Source organism: Phymastichus coffea, unplaced genomic scaffold, assembly GCF_024137745.1.
Source record: "Phymastichus coffea isolate CEN01 unplaced genomic scaffold, Cenicafe_Pcof_1.1 PCOF00069, whole genome shotgun sequence".
In the NCBI taxonomy this organism is placed as follows: domain Eukaryota; kingdom Metazoa; phylum Arthropoda; class Insecta; order Hymenoptera; family Eulophidae; genus Phymastichus; species Phymastichus coffea.
The window spans coordinates 49,320-74,926 of record NW_026706880.1 but is presented as its reverse complement, the minus strand read 5'-3'; the positions used below and the strand labels follow the sequence as shown (position 1 = coordinate 74,926).

At 43.9% G+C, this 25,607-nt stretch overlaps 1 protein-coding gene across 1 annotated transcript in view; it reads right to left on the bottom strand.

Annotated features, from left to right (window-relative positions):
* The window catches only part of LOC131667690 (uncharacterized), a 65,611-nt gene that overhangs the window by 31,475 nt on the left and 8,529 nt on the right, over positions 1–25,607 (bottom strand). The window contains exon 3 of the mRNA XM_058941286.1: positions 3,929–4,301. Within this exon, the coding sequence (XP_058797269.1) occupies positions 3,929–4,301 (373 nt within the window). The remainder of the gene's footprint in view (positions 1–3,928; positions 4,302–25,607) is intronic.

Below are 25,607 nucleotides of genomic sequence, written 5' to 3'. Positions count from 1 at the left end.
GTGTGTGTGTGTGAGAATGTTCGTGTGCGGTCTCCCGAGTGTGCTCTGTCTTTATTGGTGCTCCCGGATTATTCGCCAAACGTTATACCGGCCTACGTGGAATTATGCATTATTCGCACATGCATTATATATTTGTTTGCTCTTAATTGCTTTCCACCATTAATATTCAAAAGGCTTTGATCGCGAATTTGCGAGCGTCCAGTTCGCGAGAATTATTAATGGTTGAAAATCATATTTCTTTGTTTACGCGTGTATTCTTTATTTAGTGCATGCGAGAGATTATTTGAGAGGTAATTTAACGACAGAAGTGCAGTGTTATTCGATTGGCGGCAAGAAGGGAGAGGCTTGAACGATACTTAAAATCTGTACAAGCGTCTATAGACGTGTTCACGGCATTTAGACGTTTAGACTTGGTAATAGGCAATAGAGCACGTTAACGTTAGCTTATAGTTGTGCGCAACGACATTAAGCTACTTACTATTGTCGGATCAATCTGTAGTTTTGTTGGCGATGACATACTCGCGCCTGTCATTGCCATGTATGCACACGGCACATCCCATATATAAGGCAAAACTTGAGAATCTCCGTAAAGCAGAAAAATCATCGTATTTCGCATTTAATTACCATATAGCACGCATGGCGGCCGTGGCGTCGCCTCTCTCATCTCGTAATAAACGAGCTACATGCCGCACGTCGCGCGCATCCAGCGCGCATATAATACGCACTTGCTCACGCGGGATACGCCAGTAAATCGCGCGAGTGCAATTTTGCGCGATTCCAGGGCGCCAAATCGCGATTTCATTGCGGCTACGACAACGACGACTCGATCATGATTATTAGTCGTTTTGCGGTTTACCGACTGTTACCCTTTTTCTTTTGCCTTGCTTGTTTCGCGGTTGCTACACTTGCGACCATTCGATTCCCATTCAGCTTGAAAGACCGTCGCGATCAAAAGATTAAAAATATTCGGTGGGAAGTAACACACCATAAAGCATTATTAATCGGTGCCATTAGCTTTTGATTAAATTATAAGGCGATGCGAGGCTATATATCATTTAAATATCTGTCGCTCGCGTCGCGAGTGCATAAATACGAATACATAGGCACGTCTGCACTCGCTGCGCAGCCCTGCACAATTATTAATACCCAACGCATTTACGTAATAATAATGTTAAGAGCGATGCGCATTTTCGAATACGGCTGCTGCTTTTTCACCGCGAGCCCGCTGACGCAAATGACGTGTAATTTCAATTTTGTTCGTGTGAAAACTATTCAAATATTGTTCCTTTTTACGGGGATCATTAGCTGCGAGGAAAGAATCGACGGGCTACTGTTACTATTGTCGTTAGAAGCGAAAAGAAGTATATGCACAGCTTCATCTATTCTACGAGTAAAGACACACAAGGTATCGGTGATAATTCATTTTTCGACAACCTGACGCACTCGAGTAAAACGATAATCAGCACACGTGCCCAAAAATTGCAAAGCCAATCTCGCGAATACAATAAATACGGCATAATGAAACATCGTTTCTATCGAGCGGACGCGCGAAGCAGCGGTGCGTGCGACATAATATTCATCGAGGTGACACAGCCTTCGCTGCTACACGGGAGCTAGCTAGTACGCGAAGTAAAGCGGCTGGCGGCTCTATAATTGTCGGTCCTAATCGCTCGGAATCGCCTGCCTATGCCCTGCGAAATTGATTTCGCGGTTCCCGCGTGGCAGCCACTACGTCTGTGTATGTGTGTGTCTCTTGGTTGGGATGCAAGCCTCTATTAGTGTGCTTCGAAGGCCTATGTGGGCCTCGACCGCATAGGCCTGAAGATGATCGCTCGATTCTATTTAGACCTGCCTTATTCTACACTAACCAGCGCTTCGACGATCGGTGGTTAATTTTTTTATTACTTTCATGCAAAACTTTATAATTGATTTCAAAATTTCGTTTGCACGAAGGTTTACGCGAAGGTGCACACAAGATTTTTTGTGAAAGATTTATCGAAAGAAATGCCTTTCAACATGCAATTAATATTCACCATTGTCGCTTGACAATGTTCCACAATATTTAATACTAATTCTACATTCTATTCATCCGACAGCATATAGCACCATATAGGATTAACCATTACGTACAAAAAATATACACTCCGTATGAGAATCACTTTTTTTTCAATCCGACAAATACAAACAGTACACGCACGTTTACAACCTATAATAATTCAGTCCTAATCACCAAGAGCGAGGACAAGAACAAAAAAAATTGGGGAATTCTCGTCCGGGGGCGGGTTATTAATGCAAAGGGTAGTCATTCGGCTGAGATCAATGCGCGCGCGAGGGTTAACCCTTTTCTTTGCATTCGTTTGGCCGCCTGTGCTGTACGTTGCCAGCGCGCACATGCGAAGTGAAACTTAAAAAGAGGGATTATTAAAAAAGCATTAAAATTGCTTCGATGCGTTTGATGATACTTGGCTGAGTTCTCTCGTCTCTGGTTCGAGGGTGGGTGGAGGAGCATGGGGTAATGCCTGTGTGGATTAGGAAAATAGAAGGGTTAAAAAGAAATGATTTGCGTTAATGAGTATCCGAGAACGCCGTGAGAAAGAGTTGTTAGTTTGGCTTCGTTATAAGATCGACAATTGTAAAAAACTATGAGTATGTGAAAATATCGAGGAAGAAAGTAGGGCAAAAAACAGATAAGAAATAATTCCAAATTCTCTTCCAAAAAATCAAGGCATAGAGCCAAAAAGTCACCAAAGAAGCAAATATATAAGTTTAATGCAAATGATTAAAGAAGTACACAGCGCGCGAGCCAACTATTAAAGAGGGTCGTCGCTAAGTAAAGTTGTTTTTACGGTCCGCTCTTGGGGGGAGAGGGAGTGGGAAAAGGAAAAAAGGCCGCGCTCGCTTGATCCGAAAAGATCTTGGTAACTCGCCAGATTAAATACTCGAAATTCCCGCGCCGCGAGCTGCTGCTACCCTTTTTATTTATTCTCGGCCAAAGTGAATTTCTTTCGCGCTCGCGCCAGTTAGAATGAGATTTTCTATATAAAGGTTCGAGAGCGCGTGCGTTTACTGCCTTCCGGGTATACGTATACATCCTCGCATATATTTCCTTTTGAAGATTTTGAGCTTTATGGTGTCGAGCTGTGCGCTGATTATTTGATTGACACTGAGCATATTTATATATTTACATTGAGATGTGCGGTCCCTGATTCACTTGATCGATAATTTTAGAAAACCGCGCGATAATGTTGTGCTTGATATGATCACGCAATGACTAAGCATCTGTAAACTTAAAACGTAGCCGTCAACAAGTCAAAATTTGTATTCGAAATTCCGCACGTTATCTCGCACACCTCCATCCAAGAAAAAGAAATTGTGAATTACAGGAAGTCCCTAATACCTTCCAAGTGACTACGCTCGCGCTCATCCCTTAATGAAATTCTTTCTCTGCTTTAAATCCGCTTCCGAAAAAGAGCGAAGAGGAAGGAAAAAAAGGCTTTATCTCGGGGTAGACGCCCGCCGGCGGCTTAAGCTAAATAACGAGATACATCGCTGTATATATACAACAACACAAACGCGTTATCAACTTATCAGCGCACGCAAGCGGGTGTCGCCCTTTATCGCGTCGACGACGACGCTTTTCTTATGTGTGTGTGGTTTATGGCCCGAAAGGCAGTGTGGTTAAGTTTTTGACGTCGTTACAAATTTCCCTTTATGCTAATTTTTTCATTATGACGGAGGGTAAAGTTTTTTCAACATGGCTTAATTGTAAGATGCCAGTCGGGGCTGTGCTCGTAGTTAACGATATCAAGGTATAGGTGCTAAATTGTACAATGACGACGGGAACTCGATGCAATGCAAACGTCATTACTTTCCGCGTCGTTAAACAATGAAAAATAAGCGTGAGAGTTCTGTTTATAGATGTACTCACCGGTATGTAACCTCGTGTGTTGCTGCACGTGGCTGAGCTGCTTGAACCTGCGATCGCAGTAGCTGCACTTGTAGGGTTTTTCACCCGTGTGGACCCTGATGTGTTGCACGAGCTGATGATTGCTCGAGAATGACTTGAGGCACTGCTGACATTGATGTGGCTTAACCTCGTTGCCGGTGATCATGCCACCAGGGCCAACTCCAACGCCGAGGCCACCACCTAAGCTGCCAAGACCACCCCCGACGCCACCGACGCCTCCGGTTCCCGGTCCACGACCGGCCGCCGCCGCCGCGTTCAGCGCGTTCTGCGCCACGCTCAGCTCCCGCGCGTGCATCTGCATCGCGTTCTTGTGCATGAATATCTGCGAGAAGAACTGCCGGGGTTAGTTGGTATGCTGTGCTCTTTCACGAGCACGACTGCGATGGCGATTTTATTATTAACTACACACATTTAGGGAGTGAAATGCAATGCTTATGGGGCTTACACTCAACAGCCATCGCAGAATGATTTCTTGGAGGTCGAGCTAACAGTGCTGAGATTACTTTGTACGCAGCAATGTTACTTCCACCTCGCGGACAATTATGATTCGGCACTGTCATGCGAGCACACTTATAAAAAAGCTTTCCATACAATACTCATTATACGCTATTAATATATATATATACAAATCTTGTTCTTTATTGGTCGTACCAAATGAAGCACTGCTCCATAACATTAAATGCGCCCATGCCTAATATTCACGAGAGAAAAGATACATCGCGTGGGGAACTACCACCGGCGCCTCTCGTAGATCCCGCGAGACTGATCCTTACGCTTTACTCGGGTAGAAGCGATGAAAGGAAGCAAAAGGAGGCGCGGGCAAAAATAAAATGAAAGAGGAAAAAGGAGACGACTAGAGGAGCCGTTTCGCGAACAGGTGTTTGTGGCGCGCGCCCGGGATTAATCCATGGAGTGTGGGGGCGTATGGAAAGGGTTAGCCTGGAGCTACTGCTGTGTGTATACTCCGTAGTGGAAGTTTACCCGAACCGAGTCTGGAGAGAAGGTAAATACTGTGTTTTTTTCTTCTCTTTTTCTCTTTTCTTTTTAGTGGTGGCGCTGACCCACAGATAGTGAAAACCCTCAAAGATGTTTAAGGACAGGATTGGATATTTTAATTTAAGTTAATTAATTGCAGAATGTCAGACCAAGATAGGTAAAAAATGAAAATTATAACGCTGCACTACTTTGGATATTAACGAGAAATCCTCGTCGCGAAGGTCTCTCAAGTAAAGAAAACATTCAAAAGTGAATTATCATCGTCCGAGAAAATCTCTCGAAATCCATCCGTGAAATTTCGACGCTTAAAGTCGGTAAAAGAAAAGAGAGCAAGCAGATCCGCAGCTCGCGGATTTTATTAAAATATGTTAAAACTGTAATTAAAATCGAAAAATCTGAGCTTCGGCGAAGTTTTAAGAATCTTAGCTCGCGCGCGCTCTCGAGAGCGGAACAAAAAAGAATTGAAATTGTCATGGAAAGGGTTCTCGAGTTTCGCCGAAGAAAAGTCGAATGTCACCCCTTTCATCTTCTTCGTCGTTTTTTTTTTCTTCTTGCTCTCTCGAGCAGCCGATCCCACGGGAGAAAACGATTCTCTTTCTGTGTGAGTGCGGAAGGGGGCATGCAGAAAAGGGTTGCGTATGCTCTCTGGGTATCCCTTGACTCTCTTAATTCCCGTGAGAGAGAAAGCCTGTTCCTGTGCGATTTTCTCCGATCCATTTTTTTTTTGCTCTCAGTCTCTTTTGCAGTTACGAGCTGTTAGATCTGCAAACAGATTCTTCGGTCACTTTTTTTCGCGCAGTGTGTCAAGGTATACTCTGCTGTTTTTGCTACTAACGGATTTTGAATAATTTGCTTTGATTCAACATTTGTTCATGGAGTGTTTTCTTATTTGCGCTCTCGTTCGCTTATTTTTATATTAACGATTCATTCATGATCCTTCGGTTGAAATACCACGTGTTTTGGTATTCATCTGAATTTGAATCAATTCGAATTACAACATTTATAATTTATTACTATTTTTCATAGCAAACACAATTATAATAATGAAGCTGAAATCTTGGTGACAATTCATCGAGAAAAGATAATTCCAGAAAATGTTCAGGGTGCAAAGTTCCACGAGCGATAGCCCAAGCAGTCGATTGATCATTAAGACTACGAGGGAACGCAAGCGAGTGGACGCCGGCCTTCCAGCGATTAACCTGAAGAAGAAGGAGGAATTTTTAACGACTCTCGTCGTCCGACTCGAGTGGCTCTCCTCGGCAAACGCGCTTCGGTATTTTCGATGGTTTCCCGTATATACTTTCAAAGGCTCAAGTCTGAACGACCTCGAGACTTAACCGGAAATTCTGCGAGCGATTTTTTTGGTGAACTTTCGTCATTGAAATGATTTCGTCTCTGTCACGCGCCCTTTCACGTAATCGTGACAAAACGTTTTTCATGGTCGGTCTTTCTCATATTTGATTTTAATTACGAGATATTCCAGGTACGTGCTTTGTGAATATTTTATCCTTGAATAATTGATTACAGTTCATTTGAACGAAGTGCGATCTTGGAGCAAAATTGTCATTCCGAAAATATTTCGTTCTATATAAAATTAAATTCAACTATTTTTATACAAGAATAATAAATGTTTCTAATGTTCTGTCACACAAGTCCTAGTAATATTAGAAGTCATCGCCGTAACGTACTTAAATAAATTAACCAAGGCGAGCAAAAGTCGAATGCGATAACAATTAATAACGGATTACACATGTAACCAAGTGCTTCAACAGCGATGTTCTCCCCATCATCAAGAGAAAAAACAAAAAAGCGTATAAAGTATCGAGCTGGAGACGTCTTAACTCACGAAGGCCTGCCCGCATAGCGTCTCGGCGCATTAATCAAAATTTTTATCAGCGCCCGAGAGAGAGAAGAGTTTTCGGAACGCTTCTTCTTTTTTTGTGTCTGATTTATGCGACGGTACTTGAAACGAAGAAAAAAAAAGAAAAATTGAGCCAGGAAGTCATAACATAGCCTCGAGGCTGATGTCCCTAATAACAATGAGAATGAAAAGCTCGTTTCTTTCGGCGAGACGCGCGGAAAAACTGCTTCGTTTGGCACATCTGCATACGGCAACTGAACAGCACGATCAAAGGGATCGTTAGCGTTTCGGAGCCCTTTTTATACGACGAACCAGAGATCTTTTTCTCTGTCGCTCACCTGCGCTGTATATACGATGTCGGCGCCCACCATATGCCCTCCTACACGCGCTCCGATCGTAAGTCAGAGTAATCGAGCCTTCCTTCTCTTTTTTTTGTATAGCCCTTTTCGATCTGCTTTTGATACTGCCAGCCTTTCTTTTCCGCAGCGCGCCTGTACGCCAGTTTTTTTCGCATTCCCATACTCCCATGCGTTTATCTTCTTCTTCTTCTTTTTTCCTTTCTTTTCTTCCTTCATTCTTTGACTTTTGAATTCGAACCCTTTTTTTCAATTACTTGTTTTTCACAACAACGGCTGGCGATCAATCCATTCAACTGCAATATAATTCGTTGCGCACTGAATCAATTGGCATCCTTGTTAACATTAACATCTAATTAATGGCAACCTAACTGGATTACATTTTGCTCATTAGAACGCGTCAACTCGACAAAGTGATTTTTAAACATCGAACGCATTAAACTGCCATAATAAATCAAAGTCGTATGATCGTTCACGGTTAATACATGAATCGCAATTACAATTAGATTTATAGCTAAGACGTAAAAAGTAATAGAGATGTAATGTACGCGTGTAAAAAGATTCGTGCAATCGAGTATCAATTTTACAAGGTACTAACGCAGCGCTAAACGCCTAATTACTGAATTAATTTCATCTCGCTAACGAACGTGCATTTAACGACTCTCCTCACAATTAGCGTCATGCCCCGTGCGAGCCAAGTTGATACGTATCAGGGCGCGGGTATCGAAGGATAACAACGATCGCAGGCGCTTGTTTATAACTGCCAAAAACGTTATGCACCAGTCCCTTGTAGCGCAGCGCGTACATGCGCCTCGCACGTATATTGCAGTGTGTGCGTGTGCGCGCGCACGCGCGCGTATGCCGCCTCTCCCCTCGAGTAGCGGCAGCAGCAGAAGCATAGGCGCAGCCCTTCGCCACCCACGCACATGTTGGTTGCACCGGCTGTGTGCACGCTACTCAAGAGCAAGCGAGAGGCTAATGCACCGGGCGAGCTGCGCGCGTGAGCGTGTGCCCGAGGCTCCCTCTTGGAATTAAGGGAAAACCTCTCGTGCGTGAGACAAATGGCCGAGGAGATACTACTGCGCTGCAGCCGACGTTGCTCCTGCGGTGGCTGTTGCTGCTGGTGCTCCTGCTGGGATTTCAGAGCGGCCATTTTCGGAGACTTAGGAGCGTTTATAGCCTAGGCGGATGTATTTGAGTTATAACGTACAGAGGACACTCAATCGGTAAATAGGTGGCTCTATAGAAATGCCCTCCGCTGGCTTGCCCAGGCCACGTCAATAACTAATACGTCTCGTTATGCGCGTTCGCTAATTTCTTCTGTGCTTGTTCTGTCTTTCCCTTTGACAGGCCAGGGCAAATCGAATTCGCTAACAAAGCGAGTAATTGACTTTTAATTAACGCTTGGAATTTTTGGCTGTGGTTATTTTTTCACAGACAAACATTTGCCTGGTGTGACGTATTCTTTGGACGATCGAGGCGCCTGTATTTCCGGACGAACCGCTCGTAAATTCTTGAGTACGCGATGTATAAGAGTAGTTGTGATTAAGTATACAAATTGACGAACGGCCTGAATAGATATCTGCATGTGCATGTAGCTCTCGAGTTTCAAGTGGCGACAAGTTTTGCAACTCTTGGCGCATACACTGAGACCGCACAAAACTACACGCACAGGACGAAAAGTCACGGATCACACGCCAAGAGGAAAAGAAACGAACCTCACCTCCTTGACATTTCGCGGGGCCGATACCGTTCGCCGTTTCGTTGCAGACGTATATGCTGTCCTGCGTGTATGCGTGTAACGGACCGCGCGAAATCCAATCGCAAAAGCGAGCAAAGTCGAGCGCGCAGGCAAGCAAGTGCGCTACTACTACTGGAAAAACGTCCAGCAACGTTGACAGGCACCTTGTGCGCGGATCGCTTTCTGGGCCGGTGTCATTTTTCCGCGCGGATTATGTAAAACCGCGGAGCTAGCTATAGCTGGTCGGCCTTCGCGCAACGGAATGCGAGAACGCACTCCATTTCTCGGGGATGTCGCGCAAAGTTGAACTTTTGTTTTTTTGCGAGGCTGGCTCGATCATGCGTGAGGATTGGGTGGCGGTTTAGATTTTTTTTTTATTTTGATGAGTAAGACGAAAAGTGAGACGGTTTGTGACTGTTATGTTGGGAAAGACATTTTCAGAGCTAAGAATAAGTTTAGTTGGTTGAGCAATTCATTTGATATTATATTTCTTATTTCAATAATTAGTACAATATTTCTCAAACAAATTTCCCATTTGTCTCAAGAATTTTCATATCGAGCAAGTTCCATGCAAACGAATTTTACATTATTAATATTGTATTTGATTAAATTGTAATGTAGCTAAGTAAGCATTTAGACAGTTGTCGACACAGACTCAGTTATGCCAACGAGTTTCTGATATCTTGGATCAAGAGTACAAAAAATTCATGGTCACAATCCGATAAACATTGAAAAAGTTTAATTGATTATCTTACGTATAATAGTTTATTAGGAAATGATTTATCCGACTGTATTTTTTCTCGTATTATGCATAATGTCTCAAAGTAGTCAGTGAAGTTTATTGCCATCAAGTATAAGACGACGACCCTGAATAATCCATACGTGATGTTATAAGTCGACTGATCGAAGAGAAATAAAGAAAGAGAGAATCGATGTATTAACAATTGAAGCTACTCATTTTTCCTGACGTGTCTTTTCTCCATTATTCAAAAGACAGCTAATTGCCGCATACTCGTCCTACGAGCGTCTTGCGTGCGCTACAACACTATTTTTATTTCCTTTTTGGTCGCTCGCATCTATCGTTAATTATAGCGGCGATGGCGATGCGGCCATCTGGCTTCGCGCATTTATTTTTTATTTTTCCCGAGAGGAAGAATGAAGTTTCTCTGCACAATGGATTAGTTATTTTTGCCCCTTTTTACCCCCATCCCTCCTCCTTCTCGACCTATCTCTCTCTCTCTCTCTCTCTCTCTCTCTCTCTCGTGGGCTTTATCGGAGTTCCCTTTTATGCTAGCATGAGCCGCATGAATAGGCAGGTTCTTCTTCGTCGATGCTATCGAGAGAAAGAGCGAGAGCGCGCAATTCAATTTGGTGCGCTGGAAAAATGCGTCGTTATACAGCGCATTTCGCTCCTCCGCATATGCGCGTCTCTAACCTTATTGTTGTTCATAACTACTTATATTCTAAGTTATCGATGCCCTTTTTGCCTACACCGATTCACGATTAATATTCTAACGAGATTATATATTTTTGTTATTGTTGTTGCTTCGTCAGAGAGGATGAATATTTTGAAGTAAAAGATTCCATCTACATGGGCGAAAGTATAAAAATGTTAATTATTTTTATCAAAGTACATATCTTTCATTGCCCATCTTCATTCACTTCTTTATGATAATTGTCATCAAGCGGTTGATTACCTGATGACTTGGTAAATGATGGTGCGGGTGTGGTTGATGATAAGTCGGCGGTACATAGGGCGCATGATGATTGCGTGGATGTCCCTGATCTTGAAGTTGTTGAGCCCCACCAGGTAGTTGGTGTTGAATGCTCAAGTTAGATGGTGGTGGTTGAACTGGCTGTGGCGGTGCAGAGACCGAAGGTGGTGGTGGTGTCCAATTACCGTGATTTTCAGTTGTCGCGTACATCTTGTTTGTACTCTTTTTAAAACCTTATTTTCCTCGTTCATTCGTTTGCTACTGTTTTTGCATTTGGCACATTGTCGGCAAAATTAGGTCGGCTGACGTAACAGTTAGCGAAATGAAAGAATAACTCGGGTTGGGAAACGTTGCGCGGTAAAGTTGCATAAGTTCGATACTCGCGCGGTCGCATCGAAGATTCCTATCGAATTGTGCCGGATGTTCCAGCTGACGACGACGAGCCTCGCTGCTGCTGGATTCGTATGTTTCTTATAAATATTCTTTGGCTTTGAAGCAATGCACGGCTATGTTTGTACCGCTTGGCCTTCTTTATTTCTTCAAAACGTTATGGCAAATACGTCTGTCTATTTATTTTCCAAAATTTTTCTCATTCCCTGCGTGTATGTCGACGTTCCACATTGATATTTCGCAGTGAGTAGATTGAGATAGAAATAGTCACTCGATCACTTGACTGCACAAAATTTCAGCATCGCGGAAATTATCGATAAGGAAAATTTTCAAATGAACATATAAGAACACTTATGGTTGTTAAAGACTCCAATATTTTTGATATGAAAGGCAATCAGAAAGTTTTTCCACAGTTCGAACGCGCAAGTGAACAGCGAGAAAAAAATAACAGCTATCTAGGCAAAAAACTAACTTTGCGCACCAAAGTATCTTAAAAAAAAGGGTGCTCGGGCGCAGCGCGTATAGCGCCAGCGAGCAAACTAGCAGCTTGGAGCGTTCGTCTCTTGGCAAAAAAGCACACGCTGATAAGCCCCAACAAGAAAAAAAAAGAATATCTTGGCATACACGTTTTAGAAGCGACGACGCGCGCGTGTGTGCGTGTGGTGCGCGTGTGTGTGCGTGTGCGTGTGAGCGAGCGAGCGAGCGCATCGATTGGAACAACATTTGACGCGCGGCCAGTTAGCGCGCAGGGAAATCCGGAAGCGACAGCCTAGTCGTCTTATCTTCGCTAGTTTCTAGCTCCCACCCCGTCTCTTTCGCAGTCGGAGAGTGGACTGCGTATGTCTGCGTAAGTATATAGCTAATAGATAGCCGCGTTGATGATTCGACGGCAAGTTGGATCAGCTTGGAACACATTTTTCTTTTGCTTACGATATGATCACTACGCGAAAATAGTCTAGACGTTCCTCTGATATCATATACTTGATCGATTGAATTACAAGAGAAAACCTTCATGGAATTTCGAATTAAATTTAGAATAATATCTTCGAATTAGTCGATCCATCTGAAAATAGATATACCAAGAATGCCCAATATATAAATTCGAAGGATAAAGTCTGCACATTGCAACCACTATGATTCACATATGTACATACTATAAGAAATTTTGTGACAAGTTGAAACATTTAATCAGGATACTCGTACATATATCTTGATCTTACAGTTAAATAGATTAATGAGTAATGTAGGTCTCAACTCGTCTCGTACGATTCAGGAAGTGAATGCGATGTCAGTATACAGGTTTGTGTCCGATGGTCTTGTATTTTTTGGTCTTTTTCACTCACGACATATCTTTCCTTTACAGTAACATTTATCAAATCAAAATTTGCTCATTGTTTTCAGGTACTACATATTCCTTATCTTTGATGCATTCTAGTCAGATCAGCAGCAAGATAAAGCTTTTTTATACAGATAAACAACTGGAAAAATTGTACGCTGTATATATATATATATATATATATATATATATATAGCTAAAACTATAATTGAAACAAAATTTTTGCCGAAAGCCCAACGTGACGCGCGAAGAAGTTCTAATAATAATTCACTCGCTTGAGGCGTTGCTGCGGCTCGCAAGTGAAATATATATATATATATAAACAGAGGAAAAATGGCGCGATTGAATCGAGCTATAACTATCTTACACGACGCTGCTGCTCGTTCGAAAAATGGGGCGGAGTCTCAAGTGGGTAGAGAAAGAGAGAGAGAGAGAGAGAGAGAAAGAGAGAGAAAGAGAGAGAAGAAACTCTTTACTTCCCTATCCATCATGGCTGCTTTTTATCACTGACGTCACGATAAGCAGGCACCGCGCTAGCGCAAGCATCTTTTACCCAAGCGACCGACGCGCCCGATGTCTCTGAAAACTTAAAACTACGTCTGCGTGCCATTCATTTGTAGAATACTGTGCGCTTTTCGATAATCGCGAGTTTTCAATGTGTGGCATTCAGATATTTTGCGTTTTATTCCTTCACAAACGACGACGAAGATTACTCATTAAGATTCTATAATTTAAAAAACAAAATGGTGTATACAACGTTATTACAAGAAAATAAAATCAAAATGTAAAAAAAAACATTTCAACTGATTGCCATGTATCATTGGCCATGAATGCAACTTATCTTAAATAATGACTCACAATTGCTTGCAAGAAAAAAAAATTCAATAGCCATAGTAAATATCCATTTCGTCGCAATTATAACAATTTTAGAGAGACAAAAAATTATTTTCTAGAGAGATACAACTCATCAGAAATAACAGGTAAGAATAAAAAAGAAAGATTTCACGCAATTTAAAAGCGGAACATAGTAAGAGAGAAGAGAACTTGACCGTGAGGAGGTCAAAAGCCCCACAATAAAAGTGAGCCTCTCTCTTTCTCTGGCTACTCTTTTTCCTCTCCTTCACCTCATCTCAAAAAGAAGGAATCGCGCCTTCCATTACTCTACGCTCAAGAGAAAGAGAAAGAGATAGAGCGAGGGAAGAGGTAAGGGCTTAGGCCATAGTGAAAGTCAGGCAGCAGCAGCAGGCTTTTCCAAGAATAAATCTCAGGCAGAAAAGTATGTACACAGTGTAAGGAGGCGGGTAGAGAGCGAGATCGCGCGCGGGGCCCTTGATATAAATAAAGTCGCAAATAAAAGAAGGCACTGGGGCTAAGGACCGCGGAGAAAAAAGGAGGAGCGCGCGAAGGCCGCGGAGCATACCCCCTACTCGAAATTACTGACCATGGGCAATGAACGAGCGAGGCCTCTCTTCTTTTTCCCTCCTTCCTTTTTTCCTCTCCTCTCGACGAGTAATAAAAATAAACGCCGAGTTAGCGCTCAGCTCTTTCTTCTTTCTTATACTCGCTGCGGAGGCGGAGAGAGAGAAAGAGAGAGAGGAGACTTGTTCAAGCGAGAACCTCACGAGTTTCTTATTCTTATGCTCTCGTCTCTTACTACTTCTTTTCGTTTTTTCTTTCGTCCGTATTCTCTCTTTTCAGCACTGCTGTTGCGCCGATATTCTCGGTGCAGCAGCAGAACGTTTTATATACGGTCTACGTGCAAAGTGCAAAGTGCCGATAATAAAACCCCCAAGCTCGCGGCCTTCTTTTTCTATTCCTTGATTTTGCGCGCAAGCTTTATGACACTTTATCGTCTTTTTTTTTTGTTTTATGTTTTTTTTTTAATGAGATTTGCCTGCCTACCAACTTTATCGCGTCTTTTTTATGATTAATAAATAAGAAAAAAAAATTTTTTTACTACGCGACATTCTTGGACGATTTTTTTTCAATTACTTTTAGCGAGCGAATATGCTTAATGCTTTCTTACAAAAGAAGTCATAAGAGAAGGTGTCCATAAAAAAGAAGTTCTTTCTAGCAAGAAAGACATCGTCGTAGCCGGAGCAAACGAGTTTCTCGTAACGTAATATCGCATCCGGAATTCCAACTATATACACCAGCGGCCTCGGTGTACACTACATCGTCGCCGCTGTCACGTCCACCCCCAAGTCGAATTCCTCAAAGATAGGAAAAAAGAAGAAGAGAAGGTTGCAACGAGAGCAAGAGCGTGCTTTTTCTTTGCGAAAAAGATAAAAAAATAAAAAGTGCAGTTCTCTTGGGCCGGTAGGCCTTGGCCGCTGCCCGCCGCCGCGTTGCCAAGTCTCATTTGTTTATCGTGTTACATACACATACGTGTAGCGAGAAGAAAAAAACAGTACATGATGAGAGGAGGTACTTTGAGGTTTTCGGTTTTCCCAGAGGTGAAATCGAGATGAGAGGCGTTGTGCTGCTGAGATAGTCAGTTTAAATGGCTGACGTATACGCCGTAATCGCAATAGGTGCATTAGGATTCGTCGGTCACGCACGATAAAGATTTTCACTTAGTTGAAAAGTGTACTAATGTAAGCATGTCGTTCAAGGGGTTCCCTCGTCCTTGATGTAATCTCAAATAGAAGATTCACTCATCCGAAGCTAACGAAAGTGTAAATTGCTCGAAACAAAACAAAAAAACGGAAAGGACGAGCATATCTATATGCGCCATTGAAAGCAACCGCGTGCTCGGTAAAGGTTTCTTCTTTCTTGTGCCTCGACTCTTTGCCGAACTCGTTTCTGAGTCATCTTACGTGTGCAGTATTGTGCACAAATGCATTTGCGTACACGCGCCTTACATTACGCTCGCACGCGCGTGCAGGTATAATGAATGTCTTTCTTCTTGCGCCGCTCGCGCGCGACTCTCTCTCTCTCTCTCTCTCTCTCTCTCTCTCTCTCTCTCTCTCTCTCTCTCTCTCTCTCTCTCTCTCTCTCTCTCTCTCTTTCGCCTTCGCATCCCAAGAGCAGCGAGCGCTTCCCCTATCTCTATGGACCGTTTTCTCGGCGCTCAGAATTTACCTGCATTTTATGACTCTACTCTATTAGACATTTTACACTTTGTGAGAGTTCGTAAAGTGTTGCTTGTATAATTTCAGAGATCGGTAACTATGAGGAGTAGAGTTATTATTAACGAATCAATTGTTAATGATGTGCTGACATTTTCTTGAATATATAATACTCGAGATTTTTCACTAGAACGTCGCGATGGGAATCAACACGAACGCCACGTTGTACGAATTAGATAGTGTGAAAAATTTTCCAATGTGCGGCTTTTGATAAGAGAGCGCAAGCGAAAAGAAAAAAAATTCACGATGATAACAAAGTGTGTTCAGTGTATATGTACGTGCGGCACTTGAAAAGCTTGTGAGACTGAGAGGGACGAGGACAAAGATATCGATAGATTGAACGCTGTGGTTGTTTTTTCTACTTGCATAATGGAACAATCTTTCGATCAAACCTAATGCAAACATATTATTTATTTCTTCAAGAATAAACAATCATTGGGAAATCATAATTAAAAGCGAAAAAAAATGTATCTGGAAAGCGAAAGACAAGTGAGCATGAAGAAGAAAGAACGAAAGGGCGGAGAGCAAGTGCGAGAGAGAAGAGTAACGTCTACGCGAATGTTATTTATATACACACCGACAGTCTCTCTCTCTCTCTCTCTCTCTCTCTCTGGTCCAGAGATGCATGCGCGCACGCGATAATGCATCGCGAGTACTGCTGTAAAGAGACGTCTTCGCTCTCGTTTTCTTGTCCGCGCGCGCATCTTTTTTCATTTTTATTTGATCCCGCAGCGAAACCAATGCACCGCGCAGAGCTTTCCCTTGCGCAAAAATATAAATCGAGAAAGCGCATCTTTACACTGCACCGAGGGAATTATAAATAGAAGCGCCGACGACGACGGTCGAGTATGTATGCGCATATTTTTGTGTATGTTGAGCTGCGCATTTTTTTAAGCGAGGTTAATGCCAAACGTCGATGCACTTTTAAAGTTCAAAGTCTCGGTCGATAGTAGTAAGATACGATTTTTTAAGCGATTAGTCGAAATTAATCTATTTTATTTTATTTTGATTGATAATGATTCTTGAATTTCGGAAAAAGTGTAGACTATCATTGATTTAATGAGCTGCTAGGTCATGAATATTACTATAATCAATGCTAATCAAAAATCTATTTTGATCGCTGCCTCGCTTATCAGTTTATCATTGCGAATACCCCGCGGACATTCTTTTATCGATAAAAAAGTAATTGAAATGCACTTTCCTGAAAGTATGTCATAAAGTGAAATTATTTGATTTAAAACAAGAATTGAGAGACATGAAAAGTAATTTTTATTTATAGATTTATGACGGAGGACATGACTGAAGACAGGCATTCAATGAATTGATGCGAGCGAGATTACGCATCAGCACAATTTGTAATAGTATTACGTAAAGTCTAGCGAAAAAGATACAGAAGGGTCGGCGTGAAGCACCGAAAAGAAAAGAAAAGGATGGTGTACGAAAATTGACGTCGAAAGAAACAACGCGTCAAACAATAAAATCAAAGCCCAATAAATCACGAATCCGCCGCTGGTAAGCCCATAAAAATCAGTGTGCTTCGCTCGCTGGCGCGCAGAGTCCATAAAGCGCTCGACGGCGTCGTTAGCTTGCGCACAGCCCATAAACATTCCGGCGATCAATTAGAAGCTTACGCGAGGAGAGCACCTTGTCGCGCTTTTTCCACGGGCGTCTAATCTAAATTTACAAGCCGCGCGGCGCTCGCTCTCTTTCTCTCGCGTCGGCGGCGGTGCGCGCGACTTCCGCGGAAACGGCAAACGAGCGAGTGACGAGTTTCTTGCCGGCGCGGAGAGCGAACTGGTTTCTCCTGTCCTGTTATGTCAGTTGTCGAGCGTTTTTTGGGGGTGCGCCGATATGTGGGTCAGTGCAGCGCAGTGCAAGTACCTACTGAATTATTCAATTTGCGCGGCGACGACGATTGTTTTTACCCGAGCGATGCAGCTTGACTGATTGCCCGTTATTAATACACCTATACGTTTTAAGCTCCAAGACGAGAATAGCCGCGGCTGCAGAATGAAAATCTATTATTACATCGTGTGGCGACAATGACTCTTACGCTTGCACCGCTAATGTTTCATTCATCCGAGCAAGAGAGAGGCATGCACGCGTTATAATACCTTTTCCTTTTCCTTCTCCTTCGAACGTTCCGTGTATTTTCGGACTTGAAGGGACGTAATGAATCGAGACTGGGAATTGTCCGCGATGTGAATAAAAAATGAATGCGCGACAGACGACGGCTTAGTTCATCGACAATTTGACCTTAAACTGGCTATTCCGCTTTAGATTGCATATATCAGAGAAATGCTGCGAGCCTCGTGGATCGATCGGAGAAAGCCATCATTATCGACTGCAAACAGGTTGATTAAAAGAAATGACCGCAGGCTCATGCTCGCTGCAGTAACCTTGCATTTATTTATTTATTTCTTTTTCTTTTCGATAGTTCCGCAATGTATTCTTTCCCTCTTTCTTCAAACTAAATATTTCTCAAGGCCGTGCAGATCATTTCTTTAGTTTACATTCAATTTATTAAGAATATTTCAAATTTTTAAATGAACCACTAGTCAGATAGAAATCTCGCGATCCGATCAAACCCAATAATAAATCACGATCCTGTGCGCAAAGCTCTTGCAAAGAGTTTCGAATAATTTTCAGCAGAAACAAATGTCACGCGACCTTGTAGCGAGATGTCGAGTGGAGAGTCGCGTGTATTTTTTTTACCCGGAACCACGCGGCCTCTACCGAATGAAAAAACGTTCGCAAAGAAAGAAATCTACACGCGAACCAGGAACAAGCGAAAAGGCCCACACACACGCAGTGACGCAAGAACGTTGCTGTCGGGTTCGAGGTCGATGAAAAAGAAGTAAATGAAGGCTGTGCGCACGTTGTTAATGTTTAATTTATTTAAATTGGCTTACGTCTGGTAAAATGCAATACACATGATTAAATGCTATTCCTCGACGATTAATCGGATCTCGCGAGTAGTCTAAAACGAATTAACCGCGACAACGACGACGATGACGACGACATCCCACCCACATACGAAGAATGCCGCCGCTGCCGCCGTGTTGTCGGAGGTCAGGTTCAGCAGCCTGCACATGCGAAATCTTTGAATGCTGTTTTGCCGCAGCAAACTCTGCACGCAGCATGCGAGCATATACCAAGGTTTGTTTGAGTTTTGCGTGCACCTCCTTGAACCGAAGCCGCTTCTTTTCTCAAAATACATTCTTTTTATTTACCCCCTCGTTCGATTCGAAGGCTCATTCGCGAACGACCTTGAGGTATTGCAAGCGACTGATAACGTAGGAAAAAAAAGAAGAAGACGAAGCGCATGCGACGAGACGGGGAACATTAATTACCGCACCCAAAGTCGATTCATTTTTCCTCGACGTCGTCGGCGCAGCAGTGTCACGGTCGCTCTACATCGGATGCTGCACGGCATAAGTATATACGAGCTGGCGACGCGGAGTTGCCACGTCTGGTACTACTCCCTCGTTCTTTCTTTCTGCGCTTTTTCTTCTTTCTCTTTCTTACAGTAAGCTCTCTTTTTCTTCATTTCGCGCTCCGCGCTTCTTTCGCTTCTCTTTCTGTCTCGGCAGCGGCAGTACGAGTTCAATAATGATGACGTTTAATATCGCAGATAAGAGTTGACACGGCATTCATTTATTTATCAAGTTTTCTTACTTCGTATTGTATGACCGAGACAATAATTCTTAATCAATCTTTTTGATAAACAACTTTTACAAATATATAATAATGTTCAATTGATAAATAGAGTACAAAATAACAATAGCCAGGTGAATTCGTTCCAATTTTAAACACTTTCACAAAAGCTCATCGATTTCAACCCTGTACAAAGAAAACTTAGTTCTGACTTGTTGGCTTGCCCGTCTCCCCGCAAACATAAATAAACGTCTCGCCTCTCTCTCTCCCTCTCGCTCATCCTCCTCCCGCGCAAAGTCTCTCTCTCTCTCTCTCTCTCTCTCTCTCGACTCTTGACACTTCAGCAAAACCCCTGCCGAGCTCGCACGAATATAAGGTGTCGTTGAACTCGGAAAAAGGGAACTTATGTAGAGGTACACATGCATGTACGTACATACGCGAAAAAAGAGGAGAGAGAGAGAGAGAAGCTCGCGCATATACATGCGATTGCAGCTGCGTGCGGACCGAATTGGAATGAGGGACGCTGCTACGAATGAGAGACAGAGAGTGAGAAAAAAAGGAAAAATAACAGCAGAAAGAAAGCCGTGTGTATGTGTGTGACTCACGCGGTCCATTGATCCTTGAATATTTGACGAGTACATTGTTGAATATGATCGTGCATGATATATTTTTAAGTAATTAGAAATCATCATTAATCCACATTTTTTGAAGGTGTAAACAATTATTCCGAATAAAAAACCAGTAGTAAAGGGCATTATTGGTCAGACGTAAACTTCCTGAAATCCCCTTTTGTCAAGTAATTAATCATCACGTACGCACCGAAGCACTTTCACTGACAGCAGGCATAAGGGCAATGCCCATGACACGCTGACCGCAGTACCAAAAAAGCGAGAGACGACGCCGACACTGCGCTGCGTGCATCATAATCCAGTGCGGCGCGGTTGGAGTAGGTTGCGGTTGCAGGCAGGCGCTCTCGCTCTCCTCTTATCTTGGCGCGTCTGCTCTTTCTCCGCACGGGTGCAAAGAGAGAGAGAGAGAGAGAGAGAGAGAGACTTTCTTTGTTGCGCTTCAAGTATATTTTTGACGAGTGAAAGAGAGAGAAGGAAAATTTTGCGCAACTATTACGCTCTCGAAGCGTGTGATTCATTGTTTGCTTACGACAGCGAGTGCGCATAGGTTAATTGAATAATAGCCAGGCGGTTCTCTCTTGTTGTCGTTGATAAGTAGGCATGCGCTTACCGAGAATTTATATATCAATTTTAAAAGATTTATCAAAGCGTTACGATACCGATATAAACACATGCCACGCCGCACGTAACTGGCCGTTAAAACTCAATTTCCCGCCGAGTTGACTTCCCATCCACGCTTGCGGAAAAAAGGAGATAAAAAGACGGAGCAAACGTTTCATCCCACCCTCGCGCGCGGCTGGGAAAAAAAGCTCGAGCGGGGTGGAGATTCCGAATCTCGACGAGACGCGCAACAGGTGGAATCTAATAAGGCGTTTTTGAGGAAGCCGGTTCGCACTCTTGCTGCTAGGTCCAGGGTTGATGAGAGCGAGAGAGACGCGACGACTCCTCGAAGGAAGTTTGTAAGTTTAGATGGCATTGCGATGCTTCGCCGAGTGTGCGCGAGCGCGGCGCACGAATGTTGCGGCGAAAAATGTCCCGATGTGGAATCGACTGACGAGGGCGGTCACCTGATATCAATGAAACGCTCGTCGAAATCGAAGACTCCCGTGAAATCTCGGAAATTCTGCGGCTTTGTAACATAGCAATGCGGTGTGTGTCCCCAAGCGACATGACGGCGCGCATATGCAGCACACGCGAGTCGATTGTATACGTCTCGCGTATCGCCGTCGTCGTCGTCGTCGTCGTCGTCGTCGTCAGTATTACATTATGGGCGCTCCCCGGCTTACATTCGTGCTCGGAGAAGCGCGTCGTCCTCGTTCCGGAATTCGCGCGTATCTCTCCCCATGGCCAAGGGGGCAATCGAACCGCAAGAGACAGAGACGAGTTTGGAGTGCCGGCCGGTCGCCCGGTCAACTCGACATCACAGACAATATCCGCGGTCTTCGACACATGAGCCCAAATACATGACGGTGATATTGAAAATTGAACGTCGTCGTAGCAAATGTTTCGTGGGTATATACACACAACCGTAAAGTAATTGCACTGGAGGGAGCGCGCGGTTGCTCGAATAAATCCGCCTGATTACAGCGGTGGTCAGCTGACATAATTAGCGGCGTTTCAACCGAAGATGCTCACCAAGATCACACAAGCTTCTCGACACAGCACGCGCGCACAAAAGTGTTTTGGAGCTTACCTCACAGAACCGGTGTCAGTGCGGGCTTCGTCTGCGTAGTCCTGACGTGCGCTACGATCATCTAGGTGTACGTGAGAATTGAAGGTTAAGGTGGCACCGGTGAGTGGGTCGGAATCACAGAATGTCGCGGTCGCAGTGAAAACTCTCGGCTAACATCACAGAATATGGCACACTGTTGGTCTTTTGGTGCATGATCGTTTGCCTCCACCTTGTCCGTGCGCCGACAATGCTGCACGCACACGTGTGCAGCACCGCACCGTCGTCCGAAAGCTCCGCGCACTCACAAAAGAATAAGGCTCGGTGTGTCGCCGCGCGATGGAAAAAAGGGAGCGAGTGAGCGAGAGAGACGTGGTGTCGGCGTCGGAAGAAAAAACTCTCTGCTCTCTCTCGTGGGCACACAGTGTGTACAGTATGGGTAAAAGCCCGGCCTCTCTTTCTCTCGCACGCACACGATTTTCCCCCCCCTCTCTCTCTCTCTCTCTCTCTCTCTCGCTCACTTGGGCTTCGCGAGAGAGAGAGAGCAGCTCTTTTCGCGTCGTCCCTTCTTCGAATATATCGTTGCCGCTTGACGCGCGAGGGCACAAGCAAAGAAGAGCCTTTACTCGCGCGTACTTGCTCTCCTCTCTCGCGAGTTGCGCGGGTGGGAGGAGGGCTTGCTCTCCGCCTCCCCCTCCTCCTCCTCCACCTCCTCCTACTTTTGCTGCTGTTGTACGGCTACGTGCTCTCCTCCTCCCCCACCCAACATCCAACCAGCGACTCTCCTTTTTTCCGGCTCTTTTCTTTAGGCTTTGCTACTCTCTGTCGCGCTCTCTCGCACACACCTACTCTGCTCAGCGTATATACTTTTTCCCACTACCACCACGACGCGCCATTCCCTACTCTTATAACCCTATACTCGATTCCGCGCCACCGCGCATATATTCCCTACTCTCATTCAGCTTTTGCCAGCGATCCCCCGCTCTATTTTCGGATTTTCTGATCGATCGTGCACTTTTTTCAAAAGAACAATTTAACTAATGACATTAGTATTTTTATCCATCCGTACTTTTATCAATTCGTAGAAGGTCGAGTTTTTATGGATTACGAATTTTATTAAATTTATTTCTGTTACGCGGCATTGTTCAGCGATCGTCAATTAAATTTGATTATATTCACAAGCACAATGAAAAAGAAATGTGGAACGCAGATATTCAATCGAGTTAATTATTCCATTTTAACGTACAAGTTGGAAGCACTTTCAACGTAACGATCGCTATGCAAATTCGAACAATTTATTAAATTGATCAAATTCCAAAAATAAAATGTAATTAAGGATATAAAATAAAGTACATTCACGAAAAATGTTTTGTCCAGGCAATTATCGTGATAAAAGTCGTCAAGGTCACGCGACGACCGTCAAACATACAGCCGAAAGAATATATGCGCCAAAAGCACCGCGTCGCCGTCGTGATTCACTGACATTCTCTTTCGTTCTGCACGTCTCGTACTGCGTGACATTCCAGCGCACAGTTTCTAGTTTTCGTGTGCACACTATCAAACTTCTTATCGAGAAGCATCTATTTTTTTTTTTCTTTAACTGTTATCAAACTTTACGATCGCAGTTCGGAATGAAAAAAAAGAAAAGACCGTCGTAATTTACGCGCACCACGCGGGAATTATGCGTTCGCTGGTATCGCATCGCCCTCGCAAATGTCTCAATGTATGTACTTTATATTACGCATATCTTATCCTTTTTATCGCGCACGTGCGTTACTCACGCGGACTGCGGTGCGTTTATGCCGACGTGTAGTTAGTAGCAGCGGCGCGCGTAAAAAAAAGCACGGCGATGAACGCGGAAGCTGCGTCGATGTGACTGAACTCGGTGTGCTGACTGAGATTTCGGCCAGTGGGACTCTCGCATGCGTGATGCAGAGTACAACCCGGGCCAATGCCCGTGAAGAGCGAAAGTGGGAGAGCGAGCAGCTGTGGGCCCCGAATATAAGAGAAGGAGGAGCGAGAGATGAACGAACTCGAATTTCGGCGCGTACTGCCGTTGCGTCACGCAGCCGCCCGTGACGTAGGAGGAGGCTCGACGTGCCGAAAAAACTTGGCCCCATGACCCACTGTCTGCCGTGCAACCGTGCCGGTTCCTTCCTTCTTTCTTTCCTCCGTGCACTCTTCTTCGCGCGCACGCCCGAAAGAGAAGCGAGTTTAAGATTGGCACGGATCTCTTGTGCGTGCCAGTCTTTTCTAGATTTACGTAACACATTTTCTCAAACTTACGAATTTATAGTCTTTTGCTTTTTTAGACAATTTCCTAATCCACGACACGAATAATAACTAACCGCAGCTGTCTGCAAAACAATCGTCTTCAATTGTAGTTACATTGTGCGAATGGAAAACGATCAGGTTTCGCGGTATAGTGGTTATTGGCGGATCAATAAAACTTTCAAATATATTATAAAATAATTGTTTGGATATCATCCGCTTGCTCTTGCCCAGAGTCGTCGGATGGAAAATTAAGGTTTAACGTGCCATTCTGTATTAAAATTTGATTTGATCATAGACTTTAGTTACTTACACATGCAATTATACTTTTATAGCGTTGAGTCTGCCGTGAGCCGAGAAGGCGAAGGAGCATTCAACTTTGTTTTCAATTTCCACGTCAAAACGTCGCGGCGGCGGCTTTCGGCGTGAAAGTCAGCGATAATTTACCTCCCGCATTTCGAAGGTCATAAAGCGTAATTAAATCCCATTGATTTAAGATCGCGGATCCTTCACAGCTGCAGCCAGCACACACACGCGCGCGCGCATACACACACACACACACACACACACACAAGGTACACATATTTTTACCTCCCCGCGGGTACTGTGGAGAGTGAGTGCTTCGCTCGCGAGCGCGCGAGAAAAACCGGTTCCGAATTAGCGAGATTATAAAAGTAATTACAGCTGAGCGCGTGTCGTTTTTTCCGCGGCGAGATTTTGCGAGATTAAGCGCGCACTTTTTCCCTCCCCTTCTCTCAAGCCAAGAGCCAGCTGAGAGAAAGAGAGAGAAAGAGAGAGAAAGAGAGGGAGAGGAGCGGAAGATGAGATAAGGAGAAAATGAGAAAGAGCGAAACCAGAGAGGAGGCCATCTTTCTTCTCTGCGCTCGAGTTCCTCCTCGAGGATATTCACCCACGCGCGCACGGTCGAGAGCGAGCAAGAGAGAAAATGATGATGATGCAGAGAAGAGAGAGAGAGAGAGAGAGAGGGAGAGAAAGAGTCTGTACGTATTAGCGGTCACTGGTTATTGCCCTCGAGCTTTTTACGCCCGACACGCGAGGTAATTAGAAGCATTTGAATTTTCTTACGCGAGCGATCATCCTTTAACTGCGTTTTATCTCGCGTACACTACTAAGACAGACCGAAGGGGGAAATGTTGCAGATGTTCCTTTCGTGCGCGCTCTATGTCCCTTTTTTTTACTCTCGCAGTGGCAGGAATAAGAAATGCGCGCTCACGTGTTTTACGAGGATGCCTTCTAATCGCGTTTTAATGTTTCCTTTCGCGTAGATTAACCGTGGCTTTTTCTTCCGAGGTACGCTAGTTGTTGCTGCTATATCGTTTTTTCTTTATTGACTTTGCAACAAGGCATTTTTAAATACAATACCTACCGTAACTGACCAATTTCAATACATAATGCAGCATTATTTGAAATTTCGATGAGATTTCCAAGGCTACCCTTGGACGATATCATTGCGTTAGTTAAGTCATTAATTATAAAACGAAAGAGAAAAAATATACTGAATGTTATTTTTTTTCGATTGAGGTCATCCTCCTTGGCCGTGCCGTAGATATAAAAAAATAAATTAGATTATTTTTTGACCTCTGCCGCGACATTGGCCGTTGCACTCCGTCGTCTCCTGACCCACATTCCTAATATCGCATTTCTTTTTTCTTTCTCCTATCACAGTGTAAACTCGATGCTTTTTTTATCTGCAGCCGTCTCCTTCCTTTTGTACTGCCGACGACATGCAGAACTGACCTATGACTACACCGAAGTGTTGACTGTTTTTTCAAGTGGTTTTTTAAAATCTAGCATTGATGCGTTTCCATTGTTTATTTCACTGAAGAAAATGAAATTTTACGTAATCGGTCTAAAATGAAAGGAGAAC